Consider the following 23,093-nt stretch of genomic DNA (forward strand, 5'->3'; position numbering starts at 1 on the left):
TGAAGAACTGGCTCCCTGACCCTCCTCTCCTCTGAGAAGGAAGCCAAGACCCAGGCTGATGAGAATTTTTCTGCAACCGTAACATTATCCTGTTGCTACGTTCACAGAAATGATGGCAACGGAGCGTGGACACATCTCTTCTAGCCTAAAATCACTTAGACGCGCCCCCAGTTCATTGGGATCACTTAGAGAAATGTGTTTTAGGCACTTCGTGGTTTAGAGTCTGACCACATAAAAAGGCCTTCAAAGGGTTCAACTGTGTATGATTTTTTTCAACTGAGAAAAGTTCCTGTACTTGGCGGCTACACTGTCATGATCCTAGTCCCCTGTAGTGCTTACAAGTAGGCGTGGGCATGACCAAGATGCTCACCAGCTGGCTTCAGCCAGATAAAAATCCCATGTAATTGTCATCAGCCTTTTTTTCTCTGCATCCTTAACAAAGCACTTTCACACTCACCGTACAGAGTCATGTGTGATCTTCCAACAACAGAAGGTGGACTCGTGGACTTGAAGCTGTAAGGAGAAAACTGTTCCCTGAGACCGCAGTCCGCATGCATGGGCAGCTGCCCACAAAGGCCGAAGATGGGGAGACAGCAAGAAGGGGCCAGAGAACCGCAGGGCTCTCCGGACGAGCCACGGTCTTGAAGAGCCTGCCTCACATCAGGGCTGCAAGGGACATGGTGTAAACATTTAATTCAACAAAAACAATACAGTAAAAGTTGAGCCAATTTAACAGAAGATAAACAAATGGTATATTCAAGCAAGTTTTAATTTTTTTGTGAATTAGAAATATCACTCTTAGAAGATGAAAAGTACTACTGAAGCAACCATTTCCCCAACTGCAGAATGACATTATTTATACATATAATACAGAGCCGATTGCATTGGAACAAGAGTGTTAAATGTTAACAGATTAAAAAGGGCATCTTCACGCCACACCTTGGAGGCCTGCTACACCCATACTCAAAGTTATTATTATTTTTATTTTTTTTGCGGTACGCGGGCCTCTCACTGTTGTGGCCTCTCCCGTTGTGGAGCACAGGCTCCGGACGCGCAGGTTCAGCGGCCATGGCTCACGGGCCCAGCCGCTCCGCGGCATGTGGGATCCTCCCGGACCGGGGCACAAACCCGTGTCCCCTGCATCGGCAGGCGGACTCTCAACCACTGAGCCACCAGGGAAGCCCTCAAAGTTATTTTTTAACAGCATTAAACTATTTCAAGTGCAAACAATTTTTAAAAACCTTTGCGCGCAGCATCCGTCTTCCTGAATTACATATTTAAGCCAGGAAGTAACAACTTTCTTGATGAGTGCATTCCAGGTTGTCTTCTGACACCTAAGGTGTTAAAAAGAAAATCAGCAAAAATAGAGTGAAGTACTATTTTTAACAGTTGGATTTAAGGGGATTTCTTGTCCAAGAAACATTTTATTTCACACTATGTATATATGTATATATTACATAAATATATATAACATTTTTATTACATTGAGTTTTAGAGTAAAAAGCAAGAAAATCTCATTTCTTATTTTTTACTGCAGCCCCAAGAGAACGATTTAAAAATGGAAACAGCTTCTTTGGGTGAGCGGCGCCGAGCCCCGCTTTCCTCTTCCGCGCTGCTCTCCACGCGGGCGATGCCTGCCTGCGGCCGGGGCCTGACGCCCACGCGGCTCACGTGCGGCCCTGGGCTCCGTCGTCGCTCCCTCAAGACCCGGTCCGGGGTGAGAACCTCCGAGCGGGAGCGGGCTCGCTACACTATAGTCCCACCTGGAGAACTGGCCTGGTTTGGGGCTGACATTAAACCCTGCAAACAAAGCAGTTTACATTAATCCAGCAGAACACGGGGCCGCGAAGAAAGTCACAGTCGCTCATCCTTTGCAGCAGTTTCACAGGAGCACAATTAGCTTTCTGTTGGTTTGGAAGCCAGGGTTTTAACAGCCCCTCCGTGTCCATCTACTTAATTCCTAACTCATCGGAATCCTGAGCCTGCCCCGCCCCCACACCTCGGGTGGCACGCTTTGGGCGGGGCTGGCCTGGGGGAGAGAGTGGTCTCTCAGGGCCAGGGTTCCTTGCAGCATCACTGCCCAAAGGCCAGGGGCACCTCCCAGGGGGGCTGTTCACTGCCCTCCCCAAGGGCTGCAGCTCCGGGCCACAGAGGGGTCCCCCCGGCTCCGAGGCCAGCTCGCCCAGTGAGGCCAGACAGCTGCACGCCCAGTCCCCCAAGGGCCGGGGTGGCCGCCAAGGACAGAGTCTAGTGACATTTTTGAAGAGGCGTTTTCTTTGCTCTCTCTGATGGGTGGTGTGATGGTGGTGCCCCTCTGGCATTAGCGCCAGCCCACCGGGCCCAGCAGGTAGAGAAAGCAGGATCCAGTCACGTGGGTGGGGCGGCTCAGGACAAAGGCTGCCGCTCGGCTGCAGTGGATCTGGGGACTCTCTGCACCAGTAAGGGGTGGTGTCTGTCCCTCTGGGCTGGCTCCTACGGAGAGGCAGGAGGCTGTCACGGATCTCTTGCAATACAGGCGTGAGCTTAGGTAACCCCGCAAGGGTTTTCACCTCTTGTACAGCGAAGAGCACTTACATCTCCCTGCATTTGCTGGGCTGCACGTGGTTCCAGCACAGTCGGGCACTCATTTATTAAGAATAATTTTAAGGTTCCAGTATTGCAACACTGAAGCTACAGATTTTCAGTTCTGTGAACACAAGCATCCTTAAGCTGTCCCCCAAAATGCTGCACACAGGACACGCCTTTAAGCAAACACGGCTGCGTTTTCACACCTGGCCTCGGGCTGGCACAGATGAAGGGTGACGATCTGAAACTGACCCTCAGCTTCGCCCACGCCTTGTTGGAGGGAAGCCGGGAAGCACGTGGTCCCGCTCCAAGTCACTTTATCTCGTTTCTCACCTTAAACCCGAAATCCGTTCATCTAGGCAAGATCAGGAAGCAGGGGCGAACGGAACTTAGCAACTCGCCCCCGCTCAGAATCTACAGGAGTGCTTTTCCTTGACCTTGGAGTTACTGCCGGAAAGGCACACAGCCCTGTCTGATCTCCACGGCGACGGGCAGCTTCTCACTCAAAGCCCTCAAGACAGCGTGGATGGAGCCTGACAGAAGAGGTAAAGCTCTGGCCGGCCCAACGGGAGGGAGGAGCTCTTTTGGACACTGTGCCCGTCCCGGCCCAGTCCACAGAGCGGAGGACGGCTGGTTTACCGCCTCGGTGATGAAGGGAACCTTTGGCCAAGTGATGAGAAACGCTCCCCCCGAGTCTGAACTGAGCTGCAGTGAGGCCGCCAGGCCCAAATCCCTGTCCGTCGCGGACAGTCTGGAGGGAAGAAGCCTGTAACATCACAGATGACCTCATCCGGTCTAAGGTGTCTGAAGCAAGGGGACTCTGACCTTCGCGGGTCAGCCACAGGCAAGGAGAGGGCGGCCCGGGACTAAGCTCCCCGGGGTGAGCAGAGCAAGGCCTCAGGATCTGCTCGGTGCCCGGCACGCAGGCCAGGAGCCTGTCAGGGGGCGAGGCCTGACCCCTGTCCTCTTCCCAGAGATGGAATTGTTCTGCAGGACAGACACACCGTGGAGGCATCGGGGGAAACACCACTATTCAAAAGAAAATGTGAAGAGTAACCTTATTTCTGGAAGCCTGTGCTTTAGTTTCGAAGTTGCTGGGTGATGATAAGAAAGATGGAAGACACACTTGCAGGCCTCCATCGAAGACTCCAGAACACTCTTAGGGGGAAGGCTGGCTGGACACGTTAACCTAAGGGCACAGTTTGGGGCAGGTTTTTCAGCGAGGAGGACCCGCCGCCGTCTGCCCCGCTGTGGCTGCCCGTGAGGGCGGCCTGCCCTCTGACCGCATCCTCCCCGATGACTTTCTCAGGGAGGATCAAGCGCCTGGCCTCAGCGACCCTGCTGGCTTCCAGCTGTCCAGGCAGCACGGTAGCTGCTGGTCTCTCCACCTGACGCCGGACAGCTGGCAAACGAGGGCTTTACATACATCACTCAAGCAACAGATTTCTCCAGCCAAGAACCTGCTTCATGTCCCGTTACCCCTCCAGGAAGGAAGCCTATCACAGAAATAGTGGCAGCTCTTGGATCTAATATTTAATAGGTTGTTCTGTTCTCACCAGAGTTGCCATTTTATTCCTGCTAGAGATTTCATGTGAAAATTGATAAAATACCCCAGCTCTTAGTTTGGGTTTGATTATAATTTATAATACTAAGCTAACAGAATTAAACCTTGTTTCATAAGAATGTATATATAGAAAAAGTAATATTTCGGCTAAAAAACAATTTACAACAAAGGAACATGTCTTTGTTCATGGGTGCTGCCGAGATCAGAGACCCTGACAGCAAGAAAAGACCGTGAGGGTCTCAGAGGCCCTCGTCAGAGAACGGCCTCGTCCTGAAGTCCCGCTGGGCCCACGGGAGGCCTCCCCATCCGACTCCGGCTACCATGGACTCATCTGGAAACGTGTGAGACCGCAGACCCTCGAGAGAGTGGTCGTGGGATGGGCATCCGGCGCTGTTCAAAGCCTGGTCAGTCGACTCCCAGAATCACCCTCTTCACCCCAGACGAAAGTGACGTGCACACTGGCCCCGGGACAGGTCTTGCTGCAGACTAGCAGCCTCTCGAGACCGGCAGAGAAGTGCTACAGGAGGAGCTCAGCGCTGCTGCGGCCCTCGGCCAGGTCAGCCTCACCTGGAGGGGTGGCCCTGCACCTGCCACAGAGCACTTAACCCTGGAGGCTCCGGTTCCAGGCAACCTGCCAGGAGCTCCCCCGAATTATCTCACTTCACTCGGAGACTAAGAGGTAAATATTTGCTAAGTGAGGCCCTTTTAGAGACGGTACACAAACGATGAGAACCGTCACCCGGCTAACTTCCTCAGGGCCGCTTCTAGCTATGGATACATTCTCCTTATTTCATCCACAAGAATCCCGCCACTCACACTGCCCAGGCCGCTGCATAAAAGAACCATAGAAGAGCTGGACAGAGGACCTCCCATTTCATTCCAAGGCGCGTGAGGCCCGGACTCAGTGAGCCAAGTTTAGGAAGTGGGTGCGGGCTGGGAGGGGCCCACTCCACCGGCGTGTCCTCTGAGCCGTTCTCTGAGCATCTGGACCCCTCCCTGCCCCAGACCCACTGTTCACGGCGGCCTGGGACCTTGGCTCCACTAGGCAGCTGCCCCTTGGCCGGCCCTGACCTGCCCGGTGACTGGCCACACTGGCGGTGACACATTTCCCCAAAGAGGCCACTCAACCTGGGAAAAGTCGCCCAGGGAAAACGATCGTGGTGTTTTCAGACACCTGCGAAAAGTCTTTCTTAGGGCACAACCAGTCAAGGGCTCCTGCGAGAACCGTGCTGGGGAAGAGAGCCTCGCCCACGGCCTACAGGCCCTCCCGCCGGGTGACCCGCTGAGGCTCTGACATCCTCTCTGCAGGCCGGGACCTCCAGTGTCTTCTAGCTTGAGTCCCGTCATGGGGCATCCACGTGAAGGCTGGTTTAGAGGTTACCAACACCAGAGGGGGTGGGGCTGAGCACCCCTAGATGTTCTGTCCCTTTCAAGAGATCTGCTGGTCCAGAACCGACTGTTTCAAAAGGCAGCCACACGTGGGAGAATGGACTTATGTTTTCAAGGTGTACAAACTAGTTATCTTTAAAAGATCAAAATGCTGTGCCTGTGTGCGTCTTTTTAGACTTCCTGTCAACCTACTAGAGTTCAGGGCTTAAAATCCCCTCGCGCGCTAAGGAGACAACGTGCAGCTCCTGTGGTAGTAAAGTCCAAGCAGGTCCCTCTGAGGGCGGAGAATCGGACCGTCTCTTCTGCTCTGGAAGCTTCGAGTCAAAGGCAAGAGCCCAACACCCTGCAGCACGGGCGGCTCAGGAGGACCAGGAAGATTCTGGAGTCCACCGAGAAGGACAGGCGGCCAGGAGGGGCTTCCAGAGGCTTTGCCAGCCCCGAGCTCCAGGCCCAGGCGTCTCACGAAACGGCAGGGACGCAGCGGCTGAGTGGGAGCCCCAGGGCCTGACGAGGCCTCTGACCCGGGCAGCTCACTGCTGCCCCCACGAGCCCCAGGCTGAGCGTGCGGGCCGAGGCCTGGAACTCTTGCCATGAAGGTTCTTTCGGGGCCGGAGGTGCCGGCGCTGCCGAGAGCGAGGGGCGGTCCAGAGCAGGCCAGTGCACATCGCTTCTGCTTCCCGCCCCGGGAGGACCGGCTCCCACTGCCCTGCTCACGGGGCTCGTCCTGCACCGGAGCCTCGGGGCCCGGGCGCGAGGCAGGACCACCTCCACGGCGATGACAACGCCTCCGGCAAACGGAAAATGACAAACCCTCCTCAGGAGAAGAGCTGCTACAGCGTCGCCTGCCCGCCGCCTGGGAACTCAGCGCGCGCTCCACACAGAACCGGCACCAGCTCGGCCGCAAAGCCAACCCACGGTCCTTCCCCACATGGGACTTGGCTCAGAGGAAGGTCACAGAAAACAGGGAATACCTCCTGTGCTCAGAACAAACATCTCACTTAGAAAGCTTCTAATTCGGAAAAACTCAGCATCAGTAATAAGAGGTAGCAATTCCTGGGGCTCTTCGTTCTATAAACATTAACAAGGCCCTTGATTTTACAGCATTTAGAAGCTTTTCTTTTTCGGTTCACTGACATTTTTTTAAAGCTCTGATGTGAAAGTGACTACTGAAAATTTATCTACATTTACGGTTCATTCACGCGTTTATTTAACGTCATTATACAGAGGACAACCCCAAAGTTCTTCAGAATATCAAGTATGTAGTAAGTCTCTAGCTGTGACAGTGACAAGGGAACAGCTAAAAACCAAGGCGGTGAAACAGAAACACGATTTTCTTAAAATTATAAAGTAACAATACTGGTATTAAAGCTTCATTAATTATTGCAACAGTTAAGAACTTAATTTACCAACATTTCATGTTAGGAAGGCTCTTTATGAAATTTATTCAAGTTTTCAAGAAATTAGATGAGAATGTAAAAAAGGAAATACATATGAGTTTTGATTTTCATTAAGGGTAAATATTCATACAGTTTTACACAGTGTCACCTAACACAGTGACCTTTAATAAACTTAGGTATACAGAAATCAAAATGCAGAGGAGTTTTCTTTTACATATTCAACTCGCGCAACAGCGATGTGACCATGACACAAAGTCCACGTCACAGAGGCAGCAATGACTAGAAAGTACCCGTGGAAGAGCTTCCCTCTCCCGGAGGCGCTTCTACACACAGCTTTGAACTTGGCTCTGAGTTTCAAAGGGAACAGCTGGATACAAGTGCCTTGCAAGAGGAGCCCTGGACTCCACCCTCCCAGACCGCCCCTCTCACTGGCCAGCACTGGGGTGGTGGGGCTGAGCCCCCTGACTACCTGAACAGGTGACAGTCCCAAGCAGCCCAGCGCGACAGGTGTGCTCTGGACAAGGAGGGAGCCTTTGCCCATTGTTCCCTGCCGTGGTGCCCGAGGGGGACATCTCCTCCGGGTCACTTATCAGGCCTACACGTGAATGCGGAGGAAGGAAGCCCCAGGAGTGGACACGCCCGGCACAGCGGGATGACCCGCACAGGAGGCCAACCGCTGCCCCTCGTTCCCCTACGCGCAGGGGCTGCGGCCAGTCACCCTGGGCCAAGCCCTCCCGCAGAGAACGGGACGCGGCGCGCCGTGTGTTTTTCCCGGGAAACCACGGTCGACCTCTGCTTCTAGTTCCTCCTCGGACAGACAGGTCCACGAACGTGGCCTTTGGGTTTTCAAAGGATTCCTTCCGCGGTGCTCCCCGGCCCTTTGGCTCTCCCCTCACACTTTGAGCTTCCTCAACCAGGAAATCAAAGCTCTCCCTCCCAAGCAGGAGGTAACGAGAACCTTGTACACGGGTGCGGACATCGATAAAGCTGCTTCACCAACTTCAGCACAAGTTCAATACTTGACAATTTCTTAAAAATTCAGGATGTACCACAGGAAGTGGAGGAATCGGGGAGAAGCGGCTGCCGGGCCACCTGCCAGCCTGCACTTGCACGTGGCTGTGGAGCCCAGCGGTGGAACAGAATACTGGGGGCACGCGTGTTACACGCCTGTAAAAACTGAGAAAGCTTCAGGGCCTTTTGTCCCTCATCGTTTCTGGACGTCTGAGGCAATAATCACTGTCAGAGCTTATCCCTGTATTTCCACTCCTCTCTTCTTCTTCCATTAAGGCATTTATCCTTAGTCCCAAGTCAACGGCTCACAGGAGAACCCTTCAAAAATGTGAGAAGGTCCAGTCAGCACAAAAAACAAAATTAAGATTCTTTACCACTATTTAAATCAATTTAGAACCCAAAGCTACTGGTTATTTTTAAAGAGTCTGCCTACTCCCTTTTCCACATTTGCCTTTAAAAGAAGGCCAAAAATAAAAATAAAAATAAACTAAGAGGCCAGGTTTTCCAAAGGCTTCCCACCCCAGCTCTCCCAGCGGAGGAGAAACAGAGAAGGGCTGGGGCTGGGGCAGCCAGTGGATTCAGAAGCCTGCATCGCCCAGGTCACAACACAAACCCAGCTCTGGAATTGCCAGAAGCTTTAAGGGGCGAGCCAGGGCAGGGCAGGCAGAGAAGACCCCACAGCCTGGCTAATGCCCTCCGAGGGGTCCTGTCGCCGCAGGCGGGCAGAGCCACCTCTTGTTGGGGGGGGAGCAGCTCGGCTCACGTGCTACCCTGAGCACTTTATTTCTCTGCTTTTCATCGATGCGTCTCAGTGCATGGTGGAAAAATCGTGCTGAGCGAGTAGGAATAACCTCTTGTGGCCACAAGCTGTTTTATTCCAGAGGTTAGGTTAGAAAAGATACTCTTGCTCAGGATAACGTTTAAGCTGAAAAACTGAAAAGTTTCAATGAGGAAGCTCAAAATGTGGGGAGAAAACTACAAAAAAACACTCCCCAGATTTCCCTTAGTGGCCACGGCGCCTTATATACCTGCGACTGGCGCCCTGGAACCCCTCGAAGCAACCCCCCTCCTGACCCCGGTCTGCAGGAGCCCTGGCGCCCCGAAACAAACCCGAGGGTGGAGGGGAGGGGCCCGCCCGCCCCCTCCCTCCCGTGCCCCCTCTCCTCAAGCTGCCGGCGACTTTAGTCCTGGTCTTGGAGAGGACCTTGCGCTCTGCCCTCCTGACTGCAGGAGAACGGTGTTGCTGGCTGTCACAGAAGGGCGGAGGCATCAGAGAGGCAGAGCGGGCGGAAGCAGCGTCGCCCTGCCGCGTCCGAGCAGCCCCTCCCCGGCACCTGACACTCAGCCAGGGCCCCGGCCAGACATCAAGGATACACTCACCAGCAGCAGCTGGAAGACCGAGACTGTGACCAAGCCCCAAACCCCAAACTGTGCAGGGACCACGGAGGTTTAATGTGGGGGCGGCGTGGAGGAGATGGAGCCCGGCTTCGACGAGCGCGTTGCGGGGCTTGTTTTTTAAGGGGCCAGTAACACCCTCCTCTTGCCTCTCCCACCCCGGCTCCAACCCACAGACCGCGCCCTGGGTAAGCTGCCCCAGCGGACGCTGAAGGACAGAAAGAACCAGAAAGGGCCCCCGTCGCACAAGCATCAGCTACACGGGCCCCACCCGTGGCTTTCCTGCCCGCACTGAAGGAGCACAGCGCTCGGAATTGGAAGGTTGTGCGCGACACACTCCCCCGTAAAGGCTACTTACCTGGGATTCAGCCACTTGGGCCAATTACAAAGTCCTGAATTTTGAAACTGCATACTCAATGCCTCAGAAGCATTTGAAACTGAATTTCTAAAACTATGCAGGTACACAAAATTGCACATGGAGTGCTGGTTCCTGCTCTCCACCTGACAGCCCAATTTCCTAGCCTCCAAAGCTGCAAGAGTCCACAAGCACGGCTGTCTTTGCTACCTCAGATCAGTTAACATTTAGGAACAAAGGACCATATCTTAAAGGCAGACAGGACACTAACATCCCCATGGACCGCGATGCATGAACACCCCCGCTGTCACAGGTCGCAGAAACCACCACACTAATGAGCACGGGGGACACAGAGTGAACGGCTCGGCCCGGATGCGTGTGGAGCGGGGAGCCGGCCTGGCCTTCCCAGGAGGGCGGCTTTAAGAGCACGGAGCTGCCCCATCAACCAGAGCCTCGCACCCGACACACTGGAGCCTCCCGGTCGGCACTTTGCTGAATCGCGTTCACTACTCAAACCAGTATAAATTATCAGTATCTCTATATTTAATTACAAAGGCGTGCACAACAGAAAAACAAACCTAAGTGACCAAAGTGAGCTAACAAATGAGATCATTATCATCTTGACACGAAACATATGGGTCAAAGAGCCCTCTCATCCACTGTGAAAACTAGAATTTGAAAAGCAACTCGTCTGACAGCTGATAAGGATCTGAAGGAATTAGAGTCGCGGCTTTCTGGGCAGAGGGAGAGCCAGCCCTGCCCCCAGCAGCCACAGGCCCCCAGGGGCAGGCGCTGGGGTAGGGGATGGCGTCCCTGAGACAGAGGCCAAGGGCATCCCGAGAATGATCCGGAAGATCCGGGACCACGACTGCCCTCCAAGGAGAAGGAGCAACCTGCACCTGCCCTTCCCCTCTGGTGGGAACACAAAACCCAAACGAGGGAAAAATTTCAAGTTCTCTGAACCTTGGGGGCCTATCAGTCTTCACAAACAAGGCTGAGGAGTCTGCCTAGGGCCTAAGGTCACGTGCCTTTTTGACCAAAAAACAAAAACCCACACCAAAAAATAAAAAAAAGGAAAAGAAAAGAAAAGCTCCTTCCCCTTGTTGGAAAAAACGTTAAGCAAATCACATCCACCATAAAAGATCTTGGCTTGTGTGGCAAGAGGCACTTCTGACAACACTGCTGGCGCCCTCAGCCCGCAGTTCGCGGTAACTGTCCAGGCTCTGAGAAACGTGGGTATTTTATTTAGTGCACAGAGTCTCAATCAAAGTGCTACAAACTGCTTCTTTGAAAAAAGATGTTTATTAAACAATTTTAATTGTCATAAAATGACTAAAATGGGTTTTAAAAATTAAGGCTCTTCTCTTTCTGTGGATTGCCAGAACGATGTAAAAATAATATCAATCAACCCTGCTGAACACTTTGTTCCTAAAGTTAAATTTCATAGATTCCTAAACATTTGATGATTAAGATAAAAAGTTGGACTATAAATGACAATTAATGGCCGTTCGTATTGAATACACACTCTGATCAGGTGTACAATATTCTAATTGAGTAGTTAAGCAAAAATATTCCAGTTAAAGCAGAAATTTTAATTTTAGCATTTTAAAGTCATTGTTTCCCCACACTGTCATGATTTTCCTAAAATCGAAATAGTCTAATACAGGAGCGCTAACCTTGGGACTCTATATACTCCCAGGAGGGTGACTGACTTGGCTGGCCATTAGTTTGATTATGGTTTTTAAACGTTCTACGGTGAATTAGCAAACGATTCAGAACTACATGGCATGCAGGATCCAAAATTATGGCTCTGATGCATTTAGATTTACATTAAGAATAAGAAGTGTCATTCACATTCATTGTACACCCCGCCCCTCCCGCAAGAAAAAAATCACTACCTATTCAAGTTCTAGATCTGGTGCAGCATTAAGGGTTAAAACTTACCACTTTACCAGGCCTCCCCCATGTGCAAATAAATCCCTCCTGACAAGCAGTGACTATGCAGTCCTCAAGAAAAATTAACACAGTCAGTCTTTCATGTGCTATCTTTTTACAGATGAGCGGCTCTAACAAGGGAACGTCTTCCATCCGAGGACACAGGGGCGTCCCCAAAGTTTTAGCTGGGTCCGTTTTGGTTTTAGTAACTAGGTTCAGTTTGTCGCTGCTCTTGCTAGAGATGTGTCCCATGCTATGGTTTCGTTTGTGATCTTTCTCATGGTGCCTGTCCTTCCGGTCGTGTAGTGAGAGCGTCGCGAATTTGCTGACCCCGGAAGCGATGGCCCCGTCCGCGATGCTGCCCTTGCTGCCGGTGCTGGAGACGGCGGAATGCGGGAGGCTGTTGGACCGCGGCAGGGGAGGGGGCGCCGAGTTGCCGGGGGTCGTGACGCTGTTGCCAGTGCTTCCGGCAGGAGGACTCGTGGCGTTCATGACGTTCGTGTGCGTCCTTGCTCTGGAGAGGGGCTGGTGGGGGAAAAGGATGTCTTCCGTGAGGTCCCATAAGCAGAGCTGCGTGTCCTGGCCCACGGAGCCGAACCGATACGTGACACTGACGGGGCGGCTCTCGGTCGAGTTCCGCTTGGACAGCCGGGACTGGGTACTGTTTGCTCGGTCTCTCCCAAAGTGAAGAAGGTCCTGGAAGTCCTCGTCGCTGCCACTTAACTCCATAGGGTCGCTCTCTTCCACACTAGTGGTGTAGGGGTCGAACGCCACCACGCTGACCCAGGATTTGTGCCCGTGGCCCCGCGCGATCACGCGGCAGTCTCCAAAGGACCAGACGGTCACAAGGTCGTCCTCTCCGCCCGTCACGACGTACTTGCCGTCCGGGCTCCAGCACACGCACAGCAAGCCTCCAAAGTAGCTTTTCATGGTGCCGTGCAGCTCCACTGAGTCAAAGTTGAACACCCGCAGGAAGCCGTCCTGGCTCACGCACGCCAAGAACTTGCCATCTGGGGAGAAAGCAAACTCGTTGAGGGCCCCCTCGCCCACCGTCCACTTGAGGAGAGGGTTCCTCGTGGATTTGCTCTTGCAAGTGTGCACGGCAAAGCTCTCTCCCTGCTTCAGAAGCTGGTAGTGGGGGGCTGTGGTGCCACAAGCGTGCTCCACGTTATACAAGTACATGTTCCCACTCGAATGGGCTACTAGGAAAAGGCTTTCCGAACCAGGAACCCATTTGACACAGGTTACTCGCGACTTGTCTATTAGTCTCTGTGAAGACAAAGGAGAACAAGTTATCACAAGGGAGAAGTTTTAAAGGTCTACTTTTCCAGCAAGAAAACTTGTCTGCTTCTCGGTGAGAAGGGACGCGTCCATCCAGGCACTCCACGTCCTATCCCGCGGTCAGGCCAGCGAAGGCATTTTGGCCCCTTGTGGAATTACCGTCTAGAACTGCACCTGGGTGTCAGGCCACTGGGTTTCACCGAGTCAGTCATTCAGCAAACACTGTTGAGAGCCTAGTATGTGCCCGACAGATACTATACCAGGCGCCGGGACACACCGGGGAGAGGGACAGCCCCGGGCACTTCGCACGTCTCACGCCAGGAGCGGCTGGGCCTGTGACTCCTGCACCTGCACAGGGTCCTCACTACGATGTCCCCGGGAAAGTCTCGCAGTCCCCACAGCCGGGAGCCCTGGGCCCCCAGGGGCTCTCTGCACTGCATCAGCCCCGCGTGCCCCGTGCTGACTACCCCTGCCTCTTCCGGCTGCTGGGCGGGGGTGGGGGTGGTTAGTCCACGTGCAGCCAGCAGCACCCAGGACAGCAACGCACACCTCCCTGGGCTCTGCCTCGGCCCTGATGCACCGCAACTTCCTCACTCACAGTCGCTGTCATGTGTGTATCTTTAGGAGCCATTCCTCCATCTTCTTTGGAACAAGGTGGTGTTTAAAAAAATAAACAGATGATTAACACTCAGGAGTATGTGCCTAATCACTGCCACTCTACTCCACGTTTATTTTTGATCCACTGACCAACTGTTTCTTTAACAGGCACAGGTCGGGAGTCTTGCCTTTAAAAGAACAAAAGGCAAAAGGAGAAACCCCTCAAAAGGGACGACCACCCCCCGAGTACGCTTCCCTGCTTGCAGACCTTTCGTGGGGCTCACTGGCACAGCGGCTTCCATGAGGCTGCCTGGTCCCCAAATCACAGCACCAGAAACCATCTGGGAGTTCCCAAGACCCCTGAGTTCTCAGCAAGTCCTGCTGCCAGACGCTCTCCACTGCCAGCCTGGCAAGCGGGTGCCTCGGGAGCCCGGCGGGCTTCGGTGAGCTACATGCTCCCACTTCCCTCACGTGCTTGGGGCTCCCCGACTCGAGCCTCAGAGGGCCACGGGCCACAGGGACGGGAAGCGCACCGGGACGCAGGGCCTCCTGCCTTGGCGGCCTTGCACTGTGTGTCTGCTGTGTGTGCCGCATCTTTACAGAAAGTCACAGAAAACGAAAACACTTGGTTTCTTCAAAAAGACTAATGAACCATGCAAACTGCTGCAGAAAATTAGGCCCTGGAAGGGAGGTGGCCAACAATGGTCCCAGCCAGGGAAGAGTGGAGAGGCCTGACCCTGCCTGGCATGAGGGCCCGGGGCTAGCAGGCCCGGCAAGGGTTACTGAGCAGCAGGGGTCACTGCTGTCGCTCTGCAGTGTCACAGCCGCACTGTCACCCCCTGCCTCTTGCCTCTCCTGCCCGGTGACCTTCCTGTATACGGCCGCTGACCTATGCTAACGCCAACAACCTGGAAGCCCAGTGCTGCTCTGTCAGGGTTTCCACGAGACCGTCACCATTTCTTCCACAGAGGTCAGAGGCACCTTACGAGGCCAGGTCAGGGCTTTGGTCTTGGGGGAGCCTACCCCCACCCAGCAGACCTTGCTGTACCCACCGGGCTCAGGCTGCCCCAGCACTCCTGATCCCTTAACCAGGACTGGTCTGCTGGCTTAGTGTCCAAGGGTGGTGCCGGTTCACCCCCATTGGTGGCCTCACTGGGCGGCTACAGAAGCGACCTCAGGCTGAGAAGCCAGGCTGCTGGCCGTGCCCTGGCACGGTGTGTGGCTTTCAACCCCTGCACCTCACATTTCACCACAACCAAATCTAATCTCAATTTTCCCAACAGCTCTCCACCGTTACTCTATCATGTGTGGAAAATTTTAAGGATGGACATAAAAACTTCTAGCACTATGGTTAGGAGAAAAATTTTATTTTTGGCTTAAAAAGGCAAAACAAAAATAATTCCATTAGAACTCAAAACTGGAATACTGTCAAGTAAAAACGGTATTTCCCTGCAACTGTGAGGAATGGAGATAAATAATCATAGCACCATTATTAAAACACATGTTACTGGGGTGACAAGACACATTTAAAGACTTTGCTCCACGTTAAAAAGGTGCATTGAGCCTGCTGTAGTGGACACGTGGATGTAACTTACGGACAAAAACCTGAGCCCACCTTCTGCGGCCCTGCTGGGGCGCCCACGCAGACACGCCACCTCAGCACTTGGGAAGCACGCACAGCGGCTAAGCAACTGCAAACCAAAACCGTTAACGGACCACATACCAACGCTAACGCGGGAAGGCTTTCTCAGTTGTTCTACACCATCAGTTTTCCCTACCAGATTGTGTGCTCAAGTGCAGGGAAAACGTCTGCTTCATCGCGGGGTACGTGGCAGGCATATCAGGGCAGCCGTGCTAGCTTCCAACCTGAGGATCTACTCTGCGGCCAAGCACTGACCAGTGGCTCTGCACACATGCTGTTTCATCCTCAAAATAACCCCGCAACGTAAGCTTTTATTTTTTTAATAGGTAATACAGTCATAATTCATATATATTAATAAAAGTATCCAGTAGAAAGCCTCACTCACACCCCTTTCCTCCATCCCAGATCCCTTGCCCCCAGAATTACTGTCATTAGCTTCTTGTTTATCTCTGCAAGTGTCTTCCTGTGTGGACAAGACAAACACAGATACAAGTTTATCCACACTCCTTTTTTTCACTGTCTGCGCCTCTGTTTTCTCATGCAGTCACACACGTGCGTCTCTCTGTACTGGTACGAAGACAGCTTCCTCATTCTTTTCTACAGCTGCAGAGTACTCAATTACATGGATATACTGTGGTTTATTTGAGAAGTCCCCCACTGAAGGACATTTGTATAGCAAAGAATAACCTGCACATATGGCAATTTTCACATGTATAAATATACTTGCAGGATAAATTCCCACTGGAATAGCTGGTTCAGGAGGTACATACATTTATAATTTTTTACAGATATCGCCAAATCACCTCCCATACAGGATGTAACAATTTATATTCCCACCAGCAGTGTAAGTATGAGTGCTCATTTCCCCATAGGAAGGTAGGTGCTATTGCCGGTTACCCACCAAGAACAGCATCAGAGAGGTCCGCAAGCTCGCCTGTGGTCCCTCCCGCTCGCCACTCACTCATGTTTCGCTCATTCCTCCTTCCATCCTTTACTGAATGTACACTACACGCCAGGCACTGACAGCGCCAACAGACAGACATCCCTTCCTGAGTGGAACTGATGTTCAAGTGGGAGGAAAAGGTAGTGAAATTGACAGGATCTGACGGTAAGGAGTGCTGTACTGTGAGCAAAACCCAACCAGGGAAAGAAGACAAAGGGCAGGAGGATTAGAGTGATTCCAGTCTCAAGGAGGAAGGCCTAGAAAGGCCTCTATCTCTGGGATGAGGGCGTGCTGAGCAAAGAGGTAAAGGGGCAGCAGAAGAAGCGGGCTGGGAGGAAGCAGGTCAGAGCATCCTCACAGAGGGGACAATGGTGGGGGCGCTGATGGGGGAGCAAACCAAGCGCTCTTCATCCTAGAGACACGGAAGGCGCTGATGCAAGGGGGATGGAGCGGGTAAGACGACACCCGGCACAGGCCCGTCAGCCCCAAAGTGGGGCTGGCGCCTTCTGTGCCACTGACAAACGTCAATAAACCAGGGCGCCCCCCCCTGCAGACCCCGGGCAGTGGGAGGCACAACTTCAGGGCTAGCTCGGAGTCACTGAAGTAAACTGCCCTGGGCTATCACTTGGTTTGGGTTTAGCAAAAAAGTTAGAGAACAGAAATTAAAAAACAAATACCTAGAACATCTTATTCAATAAATATAAAGAATGCAACCCACTTTCTGCACCATATGGGTATATTTTTGTTCCAGAAAATGTCTAATAAAAAAAGTAAGGCATCTTGGTCAGTTCTCAGAGCTAACTAACAGGATTTCCCCGCCGGGCTTGACTTCTCCAGTGTCAGTGGGGCCGTGATCTGGATGATGCGTTTGAGTATGTTGAAAAAACACCCTTGGCAAAAGCCCAGGTCCCCTGAGGAGCTCCCGAGTACAGGTGGGGCCGGGCCTGTGCTGGGGGCGGGCGGCCAGATCAAGGCTCAGCACAGTGCAGTTGGGTCTGCGGATGTGCACGGTAACCGTTTTGGCTGGAGCACCTGAGCAGGGGCAGGAAATTAGGTCTGGAATCGCTAGCTGGGACTCAAGGACATGCAGTACCAGGCTAAGGGGTCTGGGCTGTGACCTTGAATCCCTGTGCTGACCAATCCCACAGCCCCAAGCACTTGAAAGTGACTGGTCCAAAGTGAGACATGCTGTGAGTGTAAATTACACACTAGATCCTGAAGACTTGAAAAATTATGGAAAGTATCTCATTCATAATTTTATATTGATTATATGTTGAAATAATGTTTGGATGTATTAGATAAAGTAATACATTTTTTTTTTGGCTGCGTTGGGTCCTCGTTGCTGCGCGTGGGCTCTGTCTAGTTGCGGCGAGCGGGGGCTACTCTTTGTTGCGGTGCGCGGGCTTCTCATTGTGGTGGCTTCTCTTGCTGCGGAGCATCGGCTCTAGGCACGCAGGCTTCAGCAGTTACAGCGCATAGGCTCAGTAGTTGCGGCGCATGGGCTTCAGGAGTTGTGGCATGAGGGCTCAGTAGTTGTGGCGCTCGGGCTTAGTTACTCTGCGGCATGTGGGATCTTCCTGGACGAGGGATTGAACCCATGTCCCCTGCACTGGCAGGCGGATTCTTAACCACTGCGCCACCAGGGAAGTCCCAAGATAAAGTATCTTAACTTCACCTATTTTTAAATTGATGTAATGTGGCTATTAGACATTTTAAATTGAATTTGTGGCTCACAATATATTTCTGCTGGCTGTACTGCTGCAGACAGTAGGGGCACTGAAGATTTCTGAAAAGGGAAGCACCAGAATGAAGTGAAGTCTCCCGTCAGCAGGTACAGAATGGTGCGGGTGAAGAGAGACCGGTTAGGAAGCTGTGACAATTGTCCGTGGACAAAAAGGTCTTAAACTTGACCAGCGGTGGTGTGGCAGGATGGACTGTTTAACAGTGGGCTAGGCTGGATGTATTAGGAGGTGGGGTGGGGGTGAAGGAGGCGTGTGAACAGACTCCTAGGTTTTGAGCCTGAGTGACTGGGAAGGGGGGTGACAGAACAGAGAGGAGGGGTGACCATGCTGGGGAGAAGTTCAAGTGTCCTCATCGAGCAGGCAGCTGATGAGAATGACTGTGGAAGATGAGGAAATGGGCTGTGAACTTATAAGAGCCAGATCTGTGACATCCTGAGCTCTCCAAGGCAGAAGGTGTACAAGGAAGAGGAGGAGAGTGTGCAACTTTGGGAAAAGACTACTTATAGGGAGCAGGACAAAAGTCAGGAAAGCAGAAGGAAAGCCGAGAAAACCAGCCAGAAGTCCCATGAGGAGAGGAAGGAACTGACACTGAGTGAATGTCGGACAGGCCAGGGGCTCTGCTCCCTGCATCACGATTCCCTCCATCCCGTCACAGGGTCTCTGGGGGCGGCTCTGTGCTACAGGCCAGGAGGGGAGGCAGTGAGGGAGCTGGGCGGGGGTCCAGGAGAAGAAAGCCCCTTGCTCCGAGGCTGAGGTGAGGCCGCCCTGGCAGGAAGGGCAAGGAGAGGAGAGCGGGGCAGGTCTCAGGGAAAGACAGGCGCTCAGGTCATCTGGCAGGACCACTGAGCTTTCCATTAAGGAGGGAAATTCCACAACGCTCAAAGGCCTACTTTTAAAATCACTTCCATAAAAACCAAAACCAAAATCTGGGTATTACTATGCCAGGTCTGTACGTCAAGCCACCTACCCAGGAAGCGGGCTCCCACACCCACTTCTCTCCCTGGTAATCACCCACGGCTCCCACATTCCCCCTTCTGAATGCAGAAGACACTGCCTCATTTCTAACATCAATCAGTCAAAGTCCAACAAACACCAAAACTACCGTCCTTAATGGCATTCACAAACAAGACTTCCTAAGTATACTAAACTAGTCTAGAGGAAGCAAGAATAAAAACAAATCCCTAACCACGTTAAAGCACCGCGGCTACAATGAAGCTTTCCAAGGCACATACTTTTTAATTTTCTTTTTTTCACTGCTATCAACATGATAAGCAGGAAAAAATTCTTGGGGGGTTGCTGGGTATGCATTTTACAATGCAGATATTAATTTATAACAGAAGTACTAAAAACAAACAATTCCAAAACCACAGCAGCTGCTGGAAAAGCCGTAATGTAGCCACAAAGTAATGTAGCCACAAGCAAAAACGGTGACTAAGGGCTTTGATTCTGTAAAGGCATTTAAAGACAGCTGCTTCTTCCCTCAGGAAGTATTAGGAAAAGGTATTTCAAAGCCCTGTGAAAGAGGATCAGATGTCATTTTTATCCATGTCAAAACTTTAAGGAGGAAAAAAAAAAAAAAAAAAAAACTTTAAGGAGTAGATCATTAAGTGCTCATTTCCTTCCTTTGATTAAAAAAAACAACAACAAAAACAAAACTAACAAGATGCCCAGAGCCACTCTCTCGTTAGAGGACTAGACAGAATATTGCGAAGCTGGGCCTCCTCTCCTCCCCACTCCTGGGGGCGCTGCGTGCAGAGGGAGCCTGCAGCCTGGGATGAAAGAGCAGACACAGCCTCAGGCAGCAGCAGGGACAGGCGTCCACGAGGAGCCTACAGCCTACCCAGTGCGCTGCCCTGGCCTCACAACCTGCGAGAGAGGAGAAAGTCAAGAACAGGGGGGCTCATTACACGCCAGGGATGAAGAAGCCGAAATGACAAGTTCTTCTTAGATTTTACATCCACCCAATAACCAAACATACTTAAAAATCCTTTGAAGTTACTGTTCTCTGGATACAACCCAGATATAATCAGAATTTTTACAAAGGCAAACAAGGCTGAGTTCATTCCCACACAGAAACTGCCCCTTTATGACTTTCTCCCCAGTACATCGTAACCGTTAGTGATGAAAAGTGGACCCCTCACCCCTTCCGGGCGCTGACCAGGGTACCTCTCCCTCCCTGGTGACCCTGACCATGAAGGTAGGCTCCACGGTCTGGGAGCTCATCAGATGTGCCGTTAGATACCATCAAGGGCATAAAACATACAGAACACTACACACAGAGACCTCAAGTCTACTCTAAGGCTTGAGAGAAAGCAGTGTCTCAGGGGATCTAGGCTATCATTCCCCAAGGGACGCTAGCAAGGACCAGCCTTCCTCCGGGGCTGAACTGGTGCAGCAGCCAGGGTCTCAGTATGACTGGGACGGCCCGGGGAGCAGGGCTTGCCTCTGCTATCTGACATGAACTGGATGGACTGAGGGCCAGACCAGGAGGTGAAGGTTGCCAGCAGCTCTAATGGAAGGTGTGAATCTGACAGTTCTGCCTCATTAAAAACATAAAAAATTACAAAGACAATAAAGTTAACAGTGAGCAATGGGATTTCTAGGTGATGTTTTCCCATCTTCTTTGTACTTCTCTATGTCCCAATTTTTTCTATAAACAAGTATTTTAAGTTTTTTAATCAATGGGGGGAAAAAATCACCTTTTAAGATACACTCTATTCCCAGATAGAAATTTTCACCTATCTTTGGTCTAGTGTGGATTTCTGGAACTTACAATTTCTTTTCCATTCACCTACCCACCTATCCATCCATCCAAACATTTACTATACTTTCATGCACCAGACACCTCCAGAAAGGAGCAAAGGTCAGAGTAATCAGTAGTGGAGTGTGTGCACGCACACGTGCATGTGTGTAATGGGAGGCTGAGGAGCTCTCTGGTGAGTAAGACAGACAGACGCCAAACAGTCATGATAAACAGTCCCCATCGTCTGCCTTACTCATGTTGCTTCTCTGTCTGGGTTGCCCTGTTCTTCTTACCTTCTTGTCCTGGAAAATCATTTGTGCTTCTCCTTCAAAACTGCTGGTATCTCACCTCCCAAGAAGCCTTTCCTCCAACCTCTAGTGAAAGAAACCCTCTGAGTTTCCCCTCCACCTGGAACTTTTCTCCCCAGGGCTTGCTCTCCAGGCCCTCTGCTAACATCTCATCCTCACCACACCTCCAGGCGGGGACCGCTCTTATCCACTTTCTGGCTGAGGAGAAGAGATGAAGTAAAGACCCACATCCTGCAGGCAGTAAGTGGCAGAAGGGTGTCTGAGCTCTAGGCATTCGGGTTCAAGGGTCTATGTTCTTAGCCACTGGGCTGTGAGTCTGTAAATTTCATGGTAATACACTGACGGTTGTAAGTGCTCCTTTGCGGGCCATGAGCAGATGACCAGAATCTTGGAGTATAAACAGGGCTCAGCCCCAGACACGTCTAGGACTTAGCAAAGACTCGTCTTTGCTCTACTGTGCCTTCTCCACAGGCCTGCCGTCTAATCTCAGGGACATGATTACTATTTATATGCTGACAGCCCCCAACATTCACCTCCAGTTTTGTGCTCCTATCCAGGTATGCAACCACCTACTGGCCTCTCGAGCTTAACAAGCACAGAACGGACTCTGTTCCCAGCACCTGCTCCTTCCCCGCCTTCCCCAGTGCAGTAAGTGGGCCACAATCTCAAGATCTGTTCCCTCGTCTCTCCAGTTCCGTCTCCAAGAAGCAGCCAGGGTTATTTTCAAAAACATCGATCTGACCACCTCTTGCTCCCGTCTGTGAGCTCCCACAGCTCGAAGAAGCAAACCCGGGTCAGGTCCTGAGTGGCAGGGCCTCCAGACTCATGCCCTCTCACTTCACAACGCCCTCCCAGGTCCACCGTCCTCTCTCAGGTCTCTTGGCCCCAAGCTCTTCCCTCCAGGGGCCTTCACCGGCTCTCCCTCTGCAGGGGCGCTCTACCTCCAGCTCCTTACCTGGGGGCCTCCTCAGGCGAGGCTCAGCTCAAAGCACTTCACTTCCTCCAAGAGACGGACGCTCCCCACGTCCCCGTAAAGCAGGCCTCCACGTCTGTCTCTCCTTCAGGCCCTCTATCTCCTCTGACATCACAACAAGTCACCACCATCTGCCATAATTGTGTGTATGTGTGTGTGTGGTGCTGTTCACACTTCTCTCCCCTCTCTCTGGAGGGGAAACACAGGGCAGCTGTTATCTGCCGCTGCAGACCCAGTGCCGGGCACGTGGTAGGCTATCAAGGTCCGTCAAATGGATGAGGAAATGGCCACAACCCTAGTTCAAGTCCTCAGCTCTCACCTGGACAGTTACTAGAGCCTCCTCACTGGTCTTGCTACCTTCATTCTCTCTTTCTTCATTCCAATCCACCTTCCACAAGTGCTGACAAGAGTTCTAAAAAAATACATTTGATCCTGTCACTCCCTTGATTAAATAAAAGCCCAAAGGTCCCCCACAGCATCCAGTGTCAGATCCAAATCTCCCAGCATGTGATCAAAGGGCTTTTACAATCTGGTTCCAGCTCATCTGTCTGGCTTTAACTTCTGCCACTCCAAGACCCACATGCTGTGGTGTGGCCACCCTTGGCCTCCACATGCTAAGCTGTTTTCTCCAGCTTTGAAGGCCTTTCTCATCCTCCTCCAACTCCTATGCATCTTTCAAACCCAGGTCAAATGTCACCTTCTGGAAGCTTTCTCGAACTGTCCCCACTGAACTTAACTTTTGTTTTTATTTTATGATATCTGATACATACTGAGGAATGCAATTAATACATTATTCCTTGGTACTTTGTTCATAACACTGGGATAACACACGTTCCAGTATCCTTTTGGTCCATCTCACTAAACTGTGAGCTCCTGGGGAGGCAAGAGCCCATCTGGCAACCACACACGGTGGGGCTTACAATCTATGACCAATAAGAGCTCATGGAATTAATTTCTGGATCCAGCTCTATCATCAAATTGTTACCTGATGTGGACAATTCACTTACCTTCTCTTTGACTATTTCCTCATCTGCGCACAATGGAGACAGCAACCCACCCTCCCAAGCCGAGGAAAGAGACAAAACACTTTGAAACCTCCACGTCCCATACCAATGCAAAGCACAGCCTACGACAGCTTCGACCACCATCCCTGGCACTCTCTGAGAAACAAACCCCTGATGACCCTTTCTCTTAGACATCCTGAGCAAAATCTGATGCGAATGTTACCCATACAAGCCGAAGAATGTCCTTAC

The 23,093-nt window shown here is 51.9% G+C and overlaps 1 protein-coding gene across 10 annotated transcripts in view; it reads right to left on the bottom strand.

The window, feature by feature from the left end:
- Positions 1-1,494: 1,494 nt before the first annotated feature.
- The window catches only part of WDR20 (WD repeat domain 20), a 63,653-nt gene continuing 42,054 nt past the window's right edge, over positions 1,495-23,093 (bottom strand). For 3 of the 10 annotated variants that reach the window (XM_079914997.1, XM_079914996.1, XM_079914994.1), the window contains one exon: positions 9,090-12,880. In XM_079914997.1, the coding sequence (XP_079771123.1) occupies positions 11,603-12,793 (1,191 nt within the window). In that variant the 5' untranslated portion in view covers positions 12,794-12,880 and the 3' untranslated portion in view covers positions 9,090-11,602. Of the gene's footprint in view, positions 1,801-6,949; positions 8,245-9,089; positions 12,881-12,954; positions 13,535-22,159; positions 22,253-23,093 lie in introns of those variants that run through there. The other 7 variants (XM_079915001.1, XM_079914995.1, XM_079915002.1 and 4 more) reach the window with 7 other exon arrangements.

This window comes from Stenella coeruleoalba, assembly GCF_951394435.1.
Source record: "Stenella coeruleoalba genome assembly, chromosome: 2".
Taxonomy (NCBI): Eukaryota; Metazoa; Chordata; class Mammalia; order Artiodactyla; family Delphinidae; genus Stenella; species Stenella coeruleoalba.